At 55.7% G+C, this 14,193-nt stretch overlaps 6 protein-coding genes across 6 annotated transcripts; 2 read left to right on the top strand and 4 right to left on the bottom strand.

Annotated features, from left to right (window-relative positions):
* Positions 1 to 326: 326 nt before the first annotated feature.
* Positions 327 to 2,657, bottom strand: DICSQDRAFT_106788 (NCA2-domain-containing protein; the record flags this gene model as incomplete). The annotated part of the gene is made up of 5 exons (XM_007366249.1): positions 327 to 645; positions 736 to 935; positions 1,039 to 1,242; positions 1,291 to 2,198; positions 2,249 to 2,657. The coding sequence occupies 5 exons, from the start codon at positions 2,652 to 2,654 to the stop codon at positions 327 to 329; spliced, it is 2,037 nt and encodes a 678-aa protein (XP_007366311.1).
* Positions 2,658 to 4,815: 2,158 nt separating this feature from the next.
* DICSQDRAFT_106787 (uncharacterized protein) lies at positions 4,816 to 6,123 on the bottom strand (the record flags this gene model as incomplete). Its single annotated transcript, XM_007366248.1, has 10 exons — positions 4,816 to 4,906; positions 4,974 to 5,024; positions 5,097 to 5,175; positions 5,227 to 5,267; positions 5,325 to 5,460; positions 5,515 to 5,569; positions 5,621 to 5,639; positions 5,692 to 5,866; positions 5,925 to 5,990; positions 6,049 to 6,123. The coding sequence occupies 10 exons, from the start codon at positions 6,121 to 6,123 to the stop codon at positions 4,884 to 4,886; spliced, it is 720 nt and encodes a 239-aa protein (XP_007366310.1). The 3' UTR covers positions 4,816 to 4,883.
* A 573-nt stretch (positions 6,124 to 6,696) lies between these two features.
* On the bottom strand, positions 6,697 to 9,785 carry DICSQDRAFT_181042 (uncharacterized protein; the record flags this gene model as incomplete). Its single annotated transcript, XM_007366247.1, has 15 exons — positions 9,654 to 9,785; positions 9,466 to 9,593; positions 9,289 to 9,416; positions 8,241 to 9,187; positions 8,091 to 8,156; positions 7,900 to 8,026; positions 7,786 to 7,842; positions 7,715 to 7,733; positions 7,607 to 7,661; positions 7,419 to 7,551; positions 7,327 to 7,367; positions 7,129 to 7,267; positions 6,892 to 7,066; positions 6,778 to 6,835; positions 6,697 to 6,714 (listed from the first exon to the last, which is right to left on the bottom strand). The coding sequence occupies exons 4-15, from the start codon at positions 8,310 to 8,312 to the stop codon at positions 6,697 to 6,699; spliced, it is 960 nt and encodes a 319-aa protein (XP_007366309.1). The 5' UTR covers positions 8,313 to 9,187; positions 9,289 to 9,416; positions 9,466 to 9,593; positions 9,654 to 9,785.
* A 76-nt stretch (positions 9,786 to 9,861) lies between these two features.
* DICSQDRAFT_61459 (exosome complex exonuclease RRP40) lies at positions 9,862 to 10,735 on the top strand (the record flags this gene model as incomplete). Its single annotated transcript, XM_007366246.1, has 4 exons — positions 9,862 to 10,041; positions 10,107 to 10,256; positions 10,316 to 10,467; positions 10,525 to 10,735. The coding sequence occupies 4 exons, from the start codon at positions 9,862 to 9,864 to the stop codon at positions 10,733 to 10,735; spliced, it is 693 nt and encodes a 230-aa protein (XP_007366308.1).
* A 149-nt stretch (positions 10,736 to 10,884) lies between these two features.
* DICSQDRAFT_147531 (NuA4-domain-containing protein) lies at positions 10,885 to 11,549 on the bottom strand (the record flags this gene model as incomplete). Its single annotated transcript, XM_007366245.1, has 3 exons — positions 10,885 to 11,157; positions 11,205 to 11,390; positions 11,445 to 11,549. The coding sequence occupies 3 exons, from the start codon at positions 11,547 to 11,549 to the stop codon at positions 10,885 to 10,887; spliced, it is 564 nt and encodes a 187-aa protein (XP_007366307.1).
* Positions 11,550 to 11,974: 425 nt separating this feature from the next.
* DICSQDRAFT_87192 (26S proteasome subunit P45) lies at positions 11,975 to 13,810 on the top strand. Its single transcript, XM_007366244.1, has 6 exons — positions 11,975 to 12,209; positions 12,267 to 12,392; positions 12,506 to 12,905; positions 12,958 to 13,250; positions 13,312 to 13,609; positions 13,692 to 13,810. Exons 1-6 carry the CDS (start codon positions 11,988 to 11,990, stop codon positions 13,730 to 13,732), a joined length of 1,380 nt encoding a protein of 459 aa, XP_007366306.1. The 5' UTR covers positions 11,975 to 11,987; the 3' UTR covers positions 13,733 to 13,810.
* Positions 13,811 to 14,193: the final 383 nt, after the last annotated feature.

The following is a 14,193-nucleotide window of genomic DNA, read 5'->3' as shown; positions in this document are numbered from 1 at the left end:
GTCTAGGGCTCGTGCTAACCAGAGGGATTGTTTGGGGGAGAAGCAATGAAGAGCGGTGCAAGGGGGAGCAGAAAACGAAGGGAGAATGCGGTGGGTACCCAGATGGGTAGCGGGGCTCAGAACCTGTCCGTTGCGACCGTCCGCCCACCCTTGGCCATCGAAGGCTGGGGTGCGGGTTGCAAACCTGCCGCCCTGTGAGCACGCTTGCGTCCCTGGGTCTTGTTTCTTGCCGCGGTCACAAGTACGCCCGGCGGTATCCCCGCCGTTCGTCAGAACTCCCCCGCCCCTCGCAATTACGCTTACTGCGAGAAGACGGTCGCCATTCATTAATCTGCTACCCTATTCCAGCCCAAGGGCTCGCCCCACGACCGCCACATCCGATCTACCACCCTCAGCTTGTCCGCACGGCCCAGACCCGGGTCCTCCAAATCCGTCACGTCTTCCAAGAAGCCCTCGCGTAGACGAGAGTTCGCCGGCAGCGTCGTCTCCGCGTACTTCCTCAGCTGTGTGACAGAAAGCAGGAGAAGGCCTGACGTGAGCGGCGAGACGGCCGTCGCGGGAGACTTCTGCAAGGCCGCGACCCGATGCGGTCGAGTGTGGGACGAGTGTGGTTTGGGTTGGGCGGTGAGCAGGCGGTCGACGCGCCTACATACAACGGTCATGAGTATCATCAGTACGAGTACAGAGCGTTTTCGGCGGCACCGTGGCATCGAAGAAAGATGAGAGACGACGGACCTCACGGCAGCCCAAACACCCATGCGCTTCGCCTTGCCCCCATACCGCCCGCGACCCTTCCCGCCGGACCACAGACGCTGCAGGTAGCTGCCGGCGGCATAAACGATGGCCAGCGCAGGCGCTACGCCTACGAACGCAAACGTGAGCTCCTGGCTCTTGAGCAGCTTGTCGATTCCGGACAGCGCCATATCAATATCGACCTGCTCGTACACGATAGGACAGCCCCGTCGACGTCAGCCGTCCATTCATCAATCATCATCGAGAAGCCCGCGACAAGCGTGGCGGGGAAGACGGGAAGCGCACCTTCGCCTTCTGGACCTGGACGAACAAGGACCGGAGGAGCGTGCCTTGCACCGCGGACCTGAGCGGGGACTTGATGTCTTCCTCGTATATCTGCATCACCGCCGTCAGGTCGCCCATCTGCACCTGCCGCGAGAGCGCCTCGAGCTGCGGGGAAGAGTAGTGCAGCTTGTCCTGCGCCAGGGCGAGCGTCATCCGTTCTAGCGACTGGATCGCCGTCAATACCAGCGTGCTTCTGATAGGGTCTGAACTTACATCGAGGTCGGCGCGGACGCTCTCCTTGGTGACGATGACGCCGTCATCCCGACCCGCACGGACGGTGCGCACGATTCCGCGGAGGGGCTCGAGGATCCAGTCTTCCCAGAACCCCTTCATCGTCTCGAGTGCGTCTCGCGCAAGCTCCTCCAATGTCGCGCGCGACGCGTATGCTGTGCGGATTCCATACAAGGCCAGCGGAGGAAGGAGCACGAGCTGGGGCCAGGTGAGCGTGAGCCACGAGGGGCGTCTGAGCTTTCCCGTCTTGATCTCCGCGCTGTGCAGAGAGGCATGGGAGGGGAGCGTCAAGTTTGCGAGCAAAGACAGCGACTCGAGCACGCGTCCCGGCGAGACGTCATCGCTGTACGGCGCAGACTCCTGCCCGCTGACGACCGCCTGCAGGTAATGCACGAATTGCGCTAGCTCGAACAGCGCTGCGTCGCCGTCGACCGTCTCGAGTGCGTCGGAGATCCTGTCGCGCAGCCCGACAAGGTACCCGAGGACTTCGGCGCGCTCGTCGCGTATGCGCGTGAGCTCCTTGCGCTTGAAAGAGCATTCGCTCCGTGCAAGCTCTAGGGGGAGGGTTGCGAGGGTGCCACAGACACGGGCGACACCATACAGCGTTTGTGTGCAGGCGCTGTATGCAGACGTCGCTGTTCGAGTAGGTGACGAAGAAATGGAAATGGCGGAAAGCGGGTGAAAGGCGCCGGTGAGCGAGATGGAGTATGGTTCGTGGTGCAGATGGGGAAATAGCGCAAGAGTCAGTGTATTCGGGCGGAGGGTGCTGGTTGGCGGAAAGAGTTGGCGAAGAGAGGAGGGCTTCAGCACGGATAGGTGGATGGGAATATTCCGTGTCCGTAGTGTGGACAAGACCACATTGGACACATCCACAATGCGGAGTGGAAGTGCTGCATCTGTCGTCAGAACGCATCATAATGTGAATCGTTGCGGAGCGTACTTTGCAGGAGGTACGTCGCAGCTCGTCTCCGCGACCGTACAATATCACTCCACCACTGCCGTTCCGCCTCTGCTTCGCTCGCTTCGTCCAAGAACGTGGTCAACGCCTGTCCGTACAGTCCCAGCGCAAGCCTGCCGAGGATGGCGCGTCGGAGAGACTGCTCTTCTCCGTCCACCAGCTCAGCTGAGAGCAGCTGTTGGTGATATTCGAGATTCTGGAGCGTGTCGATGCATTCCCGAATGTCCTGTGGAGACTGTGATTGCTCTAGCTTGACGAAGACGGTGCGCAGAACCTCCTTAGATTGGGATGAAGCGATTTGGACGCGTTCGGTGCTGGCGGACGCTGCGCTTGTCGGAAGGGCCTTTTGGGCGAGGTCCGCGACGACGTGGGACACAAAAGTCGACATCGCGATTGTGGGGGGAAGATGTGCTAGCGAGGTTGTTGATTCTTTCAAACCCACAGGTTAATACAGCATGGCAGTGGCTTGTGGGGGATGTTTGCGACGTCCCCGATGTGCCTTCCGCCTCATGCGTCATTCTGGACATCTAGCGCTCAGATTGTAAGGCGGGCCGGTCTCGGCGGAATATATAACCTGAGCATAAGCGCTTCCTGATCTTACTTACCACGAACCACTCCTGCACTACTTCATACCACTTATACTTGTGCAGTGCTCTTTCATCTCCCCGTTGCAAATCCCATTTCTCCCTCACAACGTACGGTAAACTCGTCTTCTTGGGTATCTTCGTGCTCAATGCTCTCAACCATCGCAGATGCTCCTCAACTTCGATGTCTTGGGCTTGATATGTAGTTCCTTGACGGAGCGCCCTGACGTTCTATCATTCTCGGTCACTTGCTCTACTCTACATCCGCTGGCTGTCGAGGTCGCTCTTTCCATGAGCCTAATCGTCATCTACAGCGAACATACCGTTCAGAAGCTACATGCCTTTGTATTCGCCGACCCAGCTCGGCGTGCGCCTCACATCCACGCCCTTGACGTCTCCGCGCGCGTTAGCTCCTTGCCAATTCCCAGCCGGGAGTTCATGGCCGTGATAACGGGCCAATTCGTAGCGCTTTTGGAGCACACGACTACCCTCGATGGCTTCAGCTTGCCATCAACGAACAATACTTCCTTCGTGATCCTAGCGTCCTGTCTGCGATCGCAAGGCTACGAGGTCTCCGGACTCTCTCGCTCAGATCCATTCACAGCGATGCGCCTTCCTGGATACGTACGATACAGTCTTCCCTCAGAACTCTCTCCATCGCAGACTTACCCGGCGGCTTCTGGACTCCTGCATCTGTGACGACTTGCATGGCCAGGTTCGCATCCACCTTGGAACATCTCGCGCTAGCCAAGTTGCGAACTGTCAGACAGCCCTTGCCCCATATCATCCCATTCACTGCTGTCCTCTCGCTAGTACTGGACAAAATGCGGGAACTTCCTGAGCTCGAGTGTCTCATGCGGCTGTTCCCTAATCTGGTCACCCTTTCTTGCGACGCCCGGCTTGATGGGTACGCCGACCAGTATTTCATCAATACACGGGAGCGCAATCTCGAAGTTCAGGAGCGCCGGTCTTGGAGATATCTAGACTGGGTCGCCTGTAGGACGGAAACGCTGTATGGTCTAGGTCTCAAATGCCCCGTCCGCCACCTCGTCGTCGATAACTCCCCTGCCAGACTCTGGAACGACCTCCTCGCAGATAGTCTTTTTCAAAATGCACCGGTGCACCTGAGGCTCTCCATGAACGTACAGGAATTTGCTCTCTAAGGCACGACCCAGCTCCAGGAAATATTTCCTAGGGAAGGGTCTATCTCACACCTCTCGCACCTCGTCCTCTTCGTTCCCTACGACACATCTCTCCTAAGCGCGCAGGGTAGGACCTTACAAGATATATGGTACCTACTAGTAGTGAGTCCCCATCTGACAGCTCGTCTCGAAAAGGTCAATTCATTCTTGAGGATGTCTCAGGAAACACTGCTCTCAGAATTTCAGCACCTGCGTCTCACACATCTTCGCCTTGTCCTACGTATTGCCGTCTCGCCAAATGCTCTCGATGAACACGTAGCGCAGTTTCAGGATAGCGCGAGCGTACTTGATCTCGACCCTAGCGCTATGTCGTTGACACATGCCGTGCAGTCGTTACGGTATCTGTTCTTAGCCCTAGGGGTTCTCTTCCCCGGACACTACTGGCATGCTGATGGGAGATTTGCCGAGGGGGAGAGGTGGGCTCTGTCCAAGGCATGGAAATCGAGCAATGGGGTAGGAGACTGGCCGTGGCAGGAGCTGAGTCGCGGACTAAGCCAGCATATCATTAATGAAGAAGAATTAACACTGTCCGAGGAAGATGAGGTGAGCTCCTGGCTGAAATACTAGATTCTCAACCTGACGGATACTGCTTGAAGGCATGGCCTCGGTCTAGTGAGCGCAGCCGCGCTCAGGGAAGCGGCTCCCAGTCCCGGGCAGCTAACGACGCTGAAAGATGATCCCAACGTTCCAGGCGGTGGAAATGTAGCTTCAGCAGCCTGGACCCACTAGCTGACAATTCGTGCATAGATCGTATAGCATTTTTCTCATGGGTGGTACCATTGGGTCCCTTTTAAGCATTGCCCATGTAGGCGTTTCCCTTATTCTACTACTTCAGCAAGTGAAGACCGCAGGTCCTTCCAAGCGATTTGTGAGCTTGGATATCAGCAACAACGAAAGATCGGCGATGTGAACTAAACTTACCAGGAGCGGTATAGCTGGATATATTGTCAAGGTCAGTCACGACGCTCGTCGCTGGTAATGCACAGGTCATCAGATAATCACATAGTTTCAGAACGAGTCACTGGATTCGAGCATGGGACTTACGAGTGTACGCGCCGGGGAAGCTGACTGTCTCCGGTGTGGCATCGCCGCCTTCGGTAACCTCAATCTGGGCACAACTCATCTAGTATGAATGAGTATAGATGAGTATGTCTGTGCATACGACTCGACTTACGAAAAGTTGGGCACCAGGGTACTGGGCAGCCTGTATTAGTGCTGCGTTGTAAACACTGTGTCAGCCAGAGCCACACTCCATGATCGAGTGATACCAACAAATGTACTCCACACGGAGAAGGTACTGGCCAGCCTTGACGCAAGACGGGATAGTGGTGTTCACATATCCCTTGTTGATGAACAGGAGGTCAGAGCCCCATTGGTGAGTGGTAGTGTTCAACCCTTCCTCGAAAATCTATGGCGTACAAATGAGGATGTCATGGTGAATGGCTAACACTATGGAACTAACCTTGAACCACTGTAAGCCAGTAACTTCGGCTTGAGTGGCGTCAGGGATGGCAGCTCTGGGATGGGTCAAAACCAAAGACATTTACTACGCAATTCATTGGACTCACAAGTACGCCAGAACTGGTCCTATGGTCGGTGTTGATGAGATCATCTGCAATGCATTGCGCCGAGTACTCACCCTTCTCTTCGGGGTCTAGGGGATCTGCTGGGTCGGGGCCGGTGTAGCCAGCTGAGGTATGGTGGAACTCCGCAGCCACGACACCGCCAGCGGGCACGGAAGCAACAACATTCGACATGGGCTGGATGAAGTTGGTGTTGCAAATAACGTCGTTAGAGGCGACGTCGGTGATAGCCTACAAACTTGAGTCAGAGTGTTCCTTCCATAACCCGATCCATGTGGGAATCACTGACAGTGTTTGAGGTGGGAACACGAACAGCGACACCATGACCCTGCTCGACGCCATTGACAGCAATAGCCTACAAACGACCTTCAATCAGAAAACCCTTCTAACTTCTGATGTTGCGTAGTGCATACCGAGAATACGGTCCTGGCAGACACCGAGCTGGCGGCAAGGATGAGAGAAGCGAGGTGCAGGAATGATGGCTGCATCTTGAGGAGCGGATCGTTTGCTATCGATGGCCAGTGGAATAGTGCCCTTTAAATGCTGGCCGGAATTACGTGCGGGCCTTTCTACGCATTCCCTGCTGGCGATGCAGTTTGGCATGTTGTCCGTAGGACAGGGACCGGCATACTGTGAAGTCATTGTAATCCTCGGAGAGCGGAGTTGTCAAATCGTGCCTTTGTTGCATCAGGCGACAAGCCGAAGTCTACGAACAGGGCTGCATAAGGACACGAGACTCACACTGGAATCCCAAAACAGGCAGATTGTGAGCCGTGGGATGGAGGAAGAGCAGCACGGGCCACGAGCAGGAAGCTCTTGGCATTGAACCTCATCGGAGAGAAGTCTCTGCGGGCTAGCGACAGCGAGATTGATGCGCAGACTCTGTGGATTAAGTGACGACTGGAACAGGCGCGGAGTCGTCCCTCGGCACAGTCGGAGAGCATATTGGTATCGGCAACGAACATAGACGGACACGAGAAATTCGATGTCATAACCGTGAACGCATAATCTTGACAATACTTCTAGCCTACAGGTCACCACAATAGGACCCGGACGAGTTACTACAGGCACTGGCTGTACTAGAGACGGAAGTATGTCAGACGGAGGACCTCTTGCAGTGACGAAAAGCTCGGGAGACTCACGTAGTCGCTTGACTTCACGCAAGAGTACGGTGCCGCACATGTAGTCGGCCCAGAGTAGCTGCAGGAACGGATGATTAGCCAACTTATGAAGAGCGTGCAGGTACGGACACTCACGTCAAACCACCGCACTGGCCATAGTGCGCAACGCTACCGCTCGAGGCCGGAGCGCTTGAAGTGGCCGGGGGGACAGATGCTGACGTCGAAGGAGGCGGGGCGGGGGCGGAAGTCGGAGCGGGGGCGGAGGTCGGTGCGGGAGCAGATGAACCGTCGCAAGTGAAGACGGGCGGGCCTGCAAGGAATTGTGAAGATTTGTACTATGATTTGGGTATGTTTCAACAACATAACACATACCCGGGACGGTGTAGGAAGGAAGCGTTTGGTAGATGTCGATCTTGATTCCGGGGTCAGTGCCCGAGTATGCGCCAGGGAAGTTGACAGTCGCAGGTTGCGTATTGCCTCCGCCGGTGATCTGGAGCTGAGCGCATTCCATCTACGAAAGCAACGTTTGTATTTCGTACTCCAATGACCAGAACACGTAGAGTGTCTTACGTAGAACTGCGCACCGGGGTAACTTGAGGCAGCGTGAAGAGCTGTGAGAGTGATTTAGCACGACACATTTTGTGTATGCATTTGCAGCATACCAATGATTTCGACCCGGAGAAGGTATTGGCCAGCCGTGATGCAGCTTGGGATCGAGAAGGACACCTTGCCCTTGTTTGCGATCAGGCGGTCAACTCCCCACGACTGGTCACTGTCCATGCCATCCTCGTAGATCTGAACAGACCGTAAGTCGCTTGCCCCACTGGGTGATGTTGCCGGATGCACGAACTTTGAACCACTGAAGGCCAGTAACAGTTAAATCGGTTGCATTGTCAACCTTCGCGCTGCAATGCCTCGTGAACATGGAGCAAGGTCCGGTGAAGACGGCGGCACTAACAGGTATGCAATTACGGGTCCTAGAAGGGAGATCAACTAGGGGAATCAGAGTAGTTCAGTGAGCGCACTCACCCTTGTGGCTAGGGTCGATAGGATCCGCAGGGTCACTAGGGTCCGCACCGGCAAGGGCTGCAGATCATGTCAGCACATGAGACACTGCTAGCGGTTAAGATCTGCAGTACTGACTGTGGTGCCATTCAGCAGTGACTTGTGCGCCGGCGAGGGTGCTGATGATCGCAGTCGAGATAGGCTGGTGGTATGGGTTGATGCCGCCATTGCAAATAAGGTCGTTCGAGGTCACGTCTGTAATCGGCTGAAACGGCCAGATCGTCAACTCTTTCTGGACTAACAGCTCAGATTCACTGGCAACTACATACTCCATCGTAATCCGGAACGCGGATACCTGTGATGTGACCCTGGTCGACGCCGTTCACATACATTTCCTGAATAAGACGAAATATATCCGGATCAGCATTGAAACGAATCTCGAGACGCATGGAGGTCAGATGAGCGGCGTCCAAGCATACCTGGAAGATGGTGTGCGCGAGCGCAGACGTAGCGAGTGCCACTGAGGCGAAGAGAGAAGCACAGGACCTCATGGTGCCCAAGACGTGATATGAGAATGCCGACTTCGCTGCGGACCCTACATCGCGCCAAGCCTTTTTATACCCGAGTGCAGCCCGGAATGACTGCCAGCGCTGGTCGATATGTCGTCCCTGGGTGCTCGAACTGGCGCGAACGACGAGAATCCAGGCACAAGTCAACCTAGCGATTCCTCAACAGTCAGCCGAGCCGAGTGTCAATGCTCGGACTGAGGGTCGAGGGAGCGAACGGAGAAAGTGAACGGTAGGCTCGCAGACGACTTGAAGCGAGATTGTTGCAGAGCTCTTCCGAATGTGGTCAGGCGGATTGAGGATGTGCGGACTTCCCGAGAATCTTCCTCTCTCAGGGTCCACCAATTGGTTGGAGAGCTCTTAGTTTGCCACTATAATTAGACGAGTGTTGCCGTCTTCGCGCTTGGAAGCGTTGAACATGCCTGCGGGGAATTGATGGAGAGGCGGATGACGTCTGTTGAAGGGTATCTGAATATGTTTCTGCACAGCCCCTGGGGTACCTGCATGGTGTTTGTCCGCTATGATACAATAGATGTATAAGCAACCTCAACAAAAATAGAGTATAGAATGCACGAAGGTTGAGCCTGCAGCGAGTTTTCCCGGACCCCGCCTCGTCAGTCGTCGCGCCAGGCCACCTCCCCGGCCTGCCACCTATCGCCCCACATCACCCGCTTGTGGTACACCTTCCGGAGCTCGCGGAACTCGCGCACGAAGTCGTCGATGTCCTTGTTCGACAGGTTCGTCGCATCCGCGTCCGCGACGGAACCCTGCACAAACGCGTTCGCGCGCGCTTCGGACAGATCGTCCTGCGCGGTCGTCGCGTGCCTGAGCCGCATGAGCAGGAATTGCGGATCGAAGCGCTGCAGTGACGGCGCACGGCACGATGGGGATTTTGTGGCGTGAGCGTGTTGTACCGATGGCTACCGGAGCCGCAGTGCGAAGGACGGAGGACGGGACGGACCTGGTAGACCTCGCGCTGCCGTTTCTCCACCTCTTTCCACCGGGCTTCGAGATGTTTTGCCCTATCGAAGGCCTCTTGTGTCTCGCTACGTAGCCTGTAGAGAGGGTCCTGGAGTGCCAAGTTGTTCTCTGGCAGGCTCGTTGCAGACCGCAGAGACGGAGCATCGGGAAGACGTACTGGCTATTGATTCGTTGGCTGAGCCTAGGTCAGCCTGGCCTTGGTACAGCAGTTTCACTTGTGGTAATGTGTGGAAGATAGCCTGAAAGTACTGCGGATCGGTCAAAAGGTCTTCCAGATCCTCTCTCCTACATGTTCCGTGGGGACCGCGTGAGCGGACGACATGAGCCAGGGGTCGGTAGCCTCACGATAGATGAGCCAGTTCGGGGAACTCAGCCGTCAGTCGTGTCTGAACAGGTACATTCGCGTGGTGCTCCATTATTAGTTGGTGATTGAGATGCACAGGTGTGTCGACAAGAAGGACGATGAGTGGTATTGTGGTGGTCGTTGATGAAGCCGAGGGCGCGGTTCCGGGACGCGCTCCGCGCCCCCTCAGCTGCTTCGCGCTTGACGATCATGTCTTCCGTCCTGCCTGGAGAGCTCGTCCCTGCTCAGCACGTCAACCTCAAGCTCGGACCGGGACTTTTGCGGCAATCGTCTCTCAATGGACAGCCTTTGGTCATTTCCACGCGTGCAGGAGAAGTTCATCATACCACAAATCGCAGCCGGTGGTGGATAGAGGGCAATTCCCGTCGGGTGAGTGTAGCAGCAGCTTGCGTGTGCATGTATGCGCATCGTTTCGCTCATAGGTGGCAAGGTAGTATGTCCCCGCACCACAAGAGTCAGTCGTGGGCGTCGTCGTCGGTCGGAGCGGTGAGAACTGGAAGGTGGACATCGGGTCTTCGCACACGGCGACGTTGGACGGCCTCGCATTCGAGGGCGCCACAAAACGTAACCGACCAAATCTGAAGGTGAGCCACAACTACCTCAACTCAACGTGATTGCTGAATCATTGTATGGTATATCGCAGGTTGGTTCCTTACTATTTGCCCGCGTATCTCTGGCACACAAGGACATGGAACCCGAGCTGGAGTGTTTCGACGCACAAACCCGGAAGGCGGAAGGGCACGGTGAGTTGAAAGGCGGATTCCTTGTACAATGCAGTCTCAAGATGTGTCGAATGTGCGCGTCCACTGGTTCCTTTCTGTCCAACACCTCACTCACGTCTCGACGGAACAGGTTGTTGGACCCAAATCACTTCTTGTTCCCCTTGCTTGGCTCGCGCTTCCCCCTTGAATCAGCAATCGGCATGAATGGGAGGGTGTGGATTAGCGCGAAGGACCCCAGACAAGTTATCGCCATCGCGCGATGTATTGAGGCCGTAGATCCGGATGGTGGCGGCATGGACGAAGCAGCAGCGAAGAAGTTCTTGAGCACATTAGATGTATAGTAGATGTACGGGTATGCGATACACTATAATACACGGACACCGTGATAGGCAGTCTCAGGCTGATGGTACATGTCATGAGCATGAGGCTGTCTCGCTCTGAATGTGAAGCCATGAGTCCACGGACTAGGCATCGCGGTACCTCTACTCACCTAATCGTCGTCAGCCAGACGTGCCCTTTTGCTGGGCTTTCGACCGGACACGCTCTCGTCGTCGCTGGCGGGGGTCGTGGTACTTCTCCGCTGCGCCGCCCGTTTCTTCCGCTGATACTCCCTATCGCGATTCTTCTTTTGCTGGGCAGCCGAGAGCACCTCTGTTCGAGGTGCAGGAGGTACGCTGATAGTGGTAAGGCCAGGCGTTGACATTCTTGACTGGTCCTCCCCTGTCGCAGTCGACTCCTCTCCTTCCCCGGATAACTCCAACGCCTGCCCAGGATTGGGTCATTTGAAGGGGGAAGTGGCGCGTGACATACCTTCTTGTATGTCAGGCTGCTCACGGAGAATATGCGGTCCTGCTCGCTGATCTCGTACTTCCTCCTTCCGCTAGGCTGGTTCTTGAGATAGCCATCGAAGCCATGGATGATGTTCCCTCCACTATGGGCAGCAGTCTCTGTGAGATAGGATGTCTCTAGATTATATATCTGCACCTCGAGTTGAGACTTTACACATTCGTCGTCAGTGCCGAGGGAGGACATGAGAGGAGAAGGACTTGCGAGCTGTTTGTCCAGCGTTCTCTTCTTCGCCAAGGCGAGGTTGAGCTCCTTCCGCGCAGCGTCGTATCTGGCCTTGTCTTCTGCAGATGGCGTATCGTTCGACATTGAGGATGCGGGTGCGCAAGGAAGCCTGAGAAGACGACGGGAGTGGGCGAGGAGGACCAAAGGAGAGTTAACCGCGACGCGACAATATTGGTGTCTGTCTGGTCACGTGCAGCTATGTGTCCGAACTCTGGTCAGTTTCCCTGTTGTCAACGTAGCGGAGAGTCCAGTATGGGCTCCAAGTTGACAAGAAATGGTATGCACATAACAAAGCACCATGTACAATCAAATCGCGGACGTATGCTTGGGAGGCGTTTTCGGGGAACTTGGAAGGGCATTATGCAGACGCAACGCCGGTCGGACACCACCAAGTGGGATGACAGAGCGTGACCCAGACGCGTGACGGCATGTCACGGGACGCGTACGCCGCGAGAGCAGCTGAGCCAAGCAGCGCAGGCGACGTGCACCTCCGTCTTCCGTCGTCCTTCGTGTTTGTCAACCATGTCTTCAGCACAACCTCCCGATGTACCTGACAACACCAGCAGCAAGCCTGACAACACCCCTTCGTCTTCTGTACCAGTCCCCGCTGCCCAGGATGCAGCAATGGACACCACCCCAGACAAACCAGCTGAGGAGACTTGGGACGATATTCCGGAGGAGATAATGAATCTTTCAACGGACGAGATTTTGACGAGGATACGGCTCATTGACAATGACCTCAAGGTGCGTTGCCCATACAGTCAAGCGCAGCCCGAACTCTAAACATTTCACGAATCGAAGGTTATGCGCTCAGAGACCCTCCGTCTCCAGCACGAACAGAGTGTCATGAAGGAGAAGATAAGGGAGAATGGCGAGAAGATCAAGCAGAACAAGGTTTTGCCCTATCTAGTCGGGAACGTCGTAGAGGTGAGCATTTCCGCCACTGCTGCTGTGAGGACGCGAGCTCCCGACACCTCTTATATCCGTATCTTCGGGTTGGTGGCGCGAGTCTTTGGGAGGGCCATGCTGATGTATCGTAGATCCTAGATGTCGACCCCGAAGGCGAAGAGGACGGTGCCAACCGTGACCTGGACTCTATGCGCAAAGGCAAGTGCGCCGTCATCAAGACCTCAACACGACAAACTGTTTTTCTCCCTCTAATCGGTCTTGTCCCGGCCGAGAAGCTCAAACCCGGAGACCTTGTCGGGGTCAACAAGGACTCGTATCTCATACTCGATACGCTTCCCGCTGAGTTCGACTCGCGTGTCAAGGCAATGGAGGTCGATGAGCGGCCGACGGAGACCTACACCGACATCGGTGGTTTGGAGAAGCAGATCGAGGAGCTGGTCGAGGCTATTGTCTTGCCCATGGAGCAGGCGGACAAGTTCAAGACGCTTGGCATTAAGCCACCGAAAGGTTGCCTGATGTATGGTCCTCCAGGTCCGTGCATGCCAGAACGCACACCCCGCGCGCAGAGCTGACCTATTTTCAGGCACCGGCAAGACTCTCATGGCACGAGCATGTGCAGCCCAAACGAACGCTTGCTATTTAAAGCTTGCTGGTCCATCACTGGTGCAAATGTTCATTGGTGACGGTGCTAAGCTCGTTCGGGACGCGTTCGAGCTCGCGAAGGAGAAAGCGCCAGCTATCATCTTCATTGACGAGTTGGACGCCATTGGTACCAAACGGTTCGATTCCGAGAAGAGCGGTGACCGTGAGGTACAGCGGACGATGCTTGAGCTCCTGAACCAGCTTGACGGTTTCAGCAGTGACGAGCGAATCAAGGTACGCACCTTCCCTCGAAACTCTCTCTAACGTGCTTCACGTCTTCACGCGTGATGTTCAGGTTATCGCGGCTACGAACCGTATCGACATCCTTGACCCCGCTCTGCTCCGGTCCGGTCGTCTGGACAGGAAGATCGAGTTCCCGTTGCCGAACGAGACCGCCCGTGCGCGCATCCTTGAGATACACTCCCGGAAAATGGCTGTTTCTTCGGATGTCAACTTTGAGGAGCTCGCGAGGAGTACAGACGAGTTCAACGGCGCTCAGCTCAAGGCAGTTTGCGTTGAGGCCGGTATGATCGCGCTACGAGAAGGTGCCACGAAGTTGAGCCACGAGCACTTCCTCAGTGGTATTGCAGAAGGTAAGTCGCATTGATTTGTGTGGCCTCGTTGCACTGCCTCGTGCCTGTGCTCCATATGCTGATTCCCTGATTCTGTCTGTAGTGCAGAGCAAGAAGAAGAATCCGCTCAATTATTTCACGTAGTACCTGTCTTTCTCAGTCAGCATTCGGTTTGTGGACTTGCGCATCGCAATGTATTCTGTCTTTCAGCCTTCGCATCGCTACTCCGCTACGACGCCGGCGCTAATCGCCGACTTCGCGGTATTCTCGCGTTCTGGAGCACTCTTTCGGAAGCCTCGTGGCCTCGTGTCAGCGGACAAAGTTCAGGCCAGAAGCTCCCAGCGTGAGACTGCAGATGCGCCGCTTTTCAACCGCGAGGCAGTGAACCCGACACGATCACGATGTCGGGTGAGTCTTCCTCCGCTAGACGGCCTAAACCCGCCCAATATGATGACTCTTCGCGTTCAACAACAGCGAATGACATCGGAGCGCGACGACGTCTAGGTCGGACATTGGCCGGATAGTTGTCAATTAGGTGTGCTGCATCTCCGTTGCTGACATTGACAGGATCTGGTCATGGTCGCTTCCCGGTGGAGTCCGCCTTC

The sequence above is a fragment of the Dichomitus squalens genome (assembly GCF_000275845.1).
Source record: "Dichomitus squalens LYAD-421 SS1 unplaced genomic scaffold DICSQscaffold_16, whole genome shotgun sequence".
Taxonomy (NCBI): domain Eukaryota; kingdom Fungi; phylum Basidiomycota; class Agaricomycetes; order Polyporales; family Polyporaceae; genus Dichomitus; species Dichomitus squalens.
Note: the sequence above shows the minus strand (reverse complement) of the source record. Positions and strands in the feature narration are given on the sequence as shown.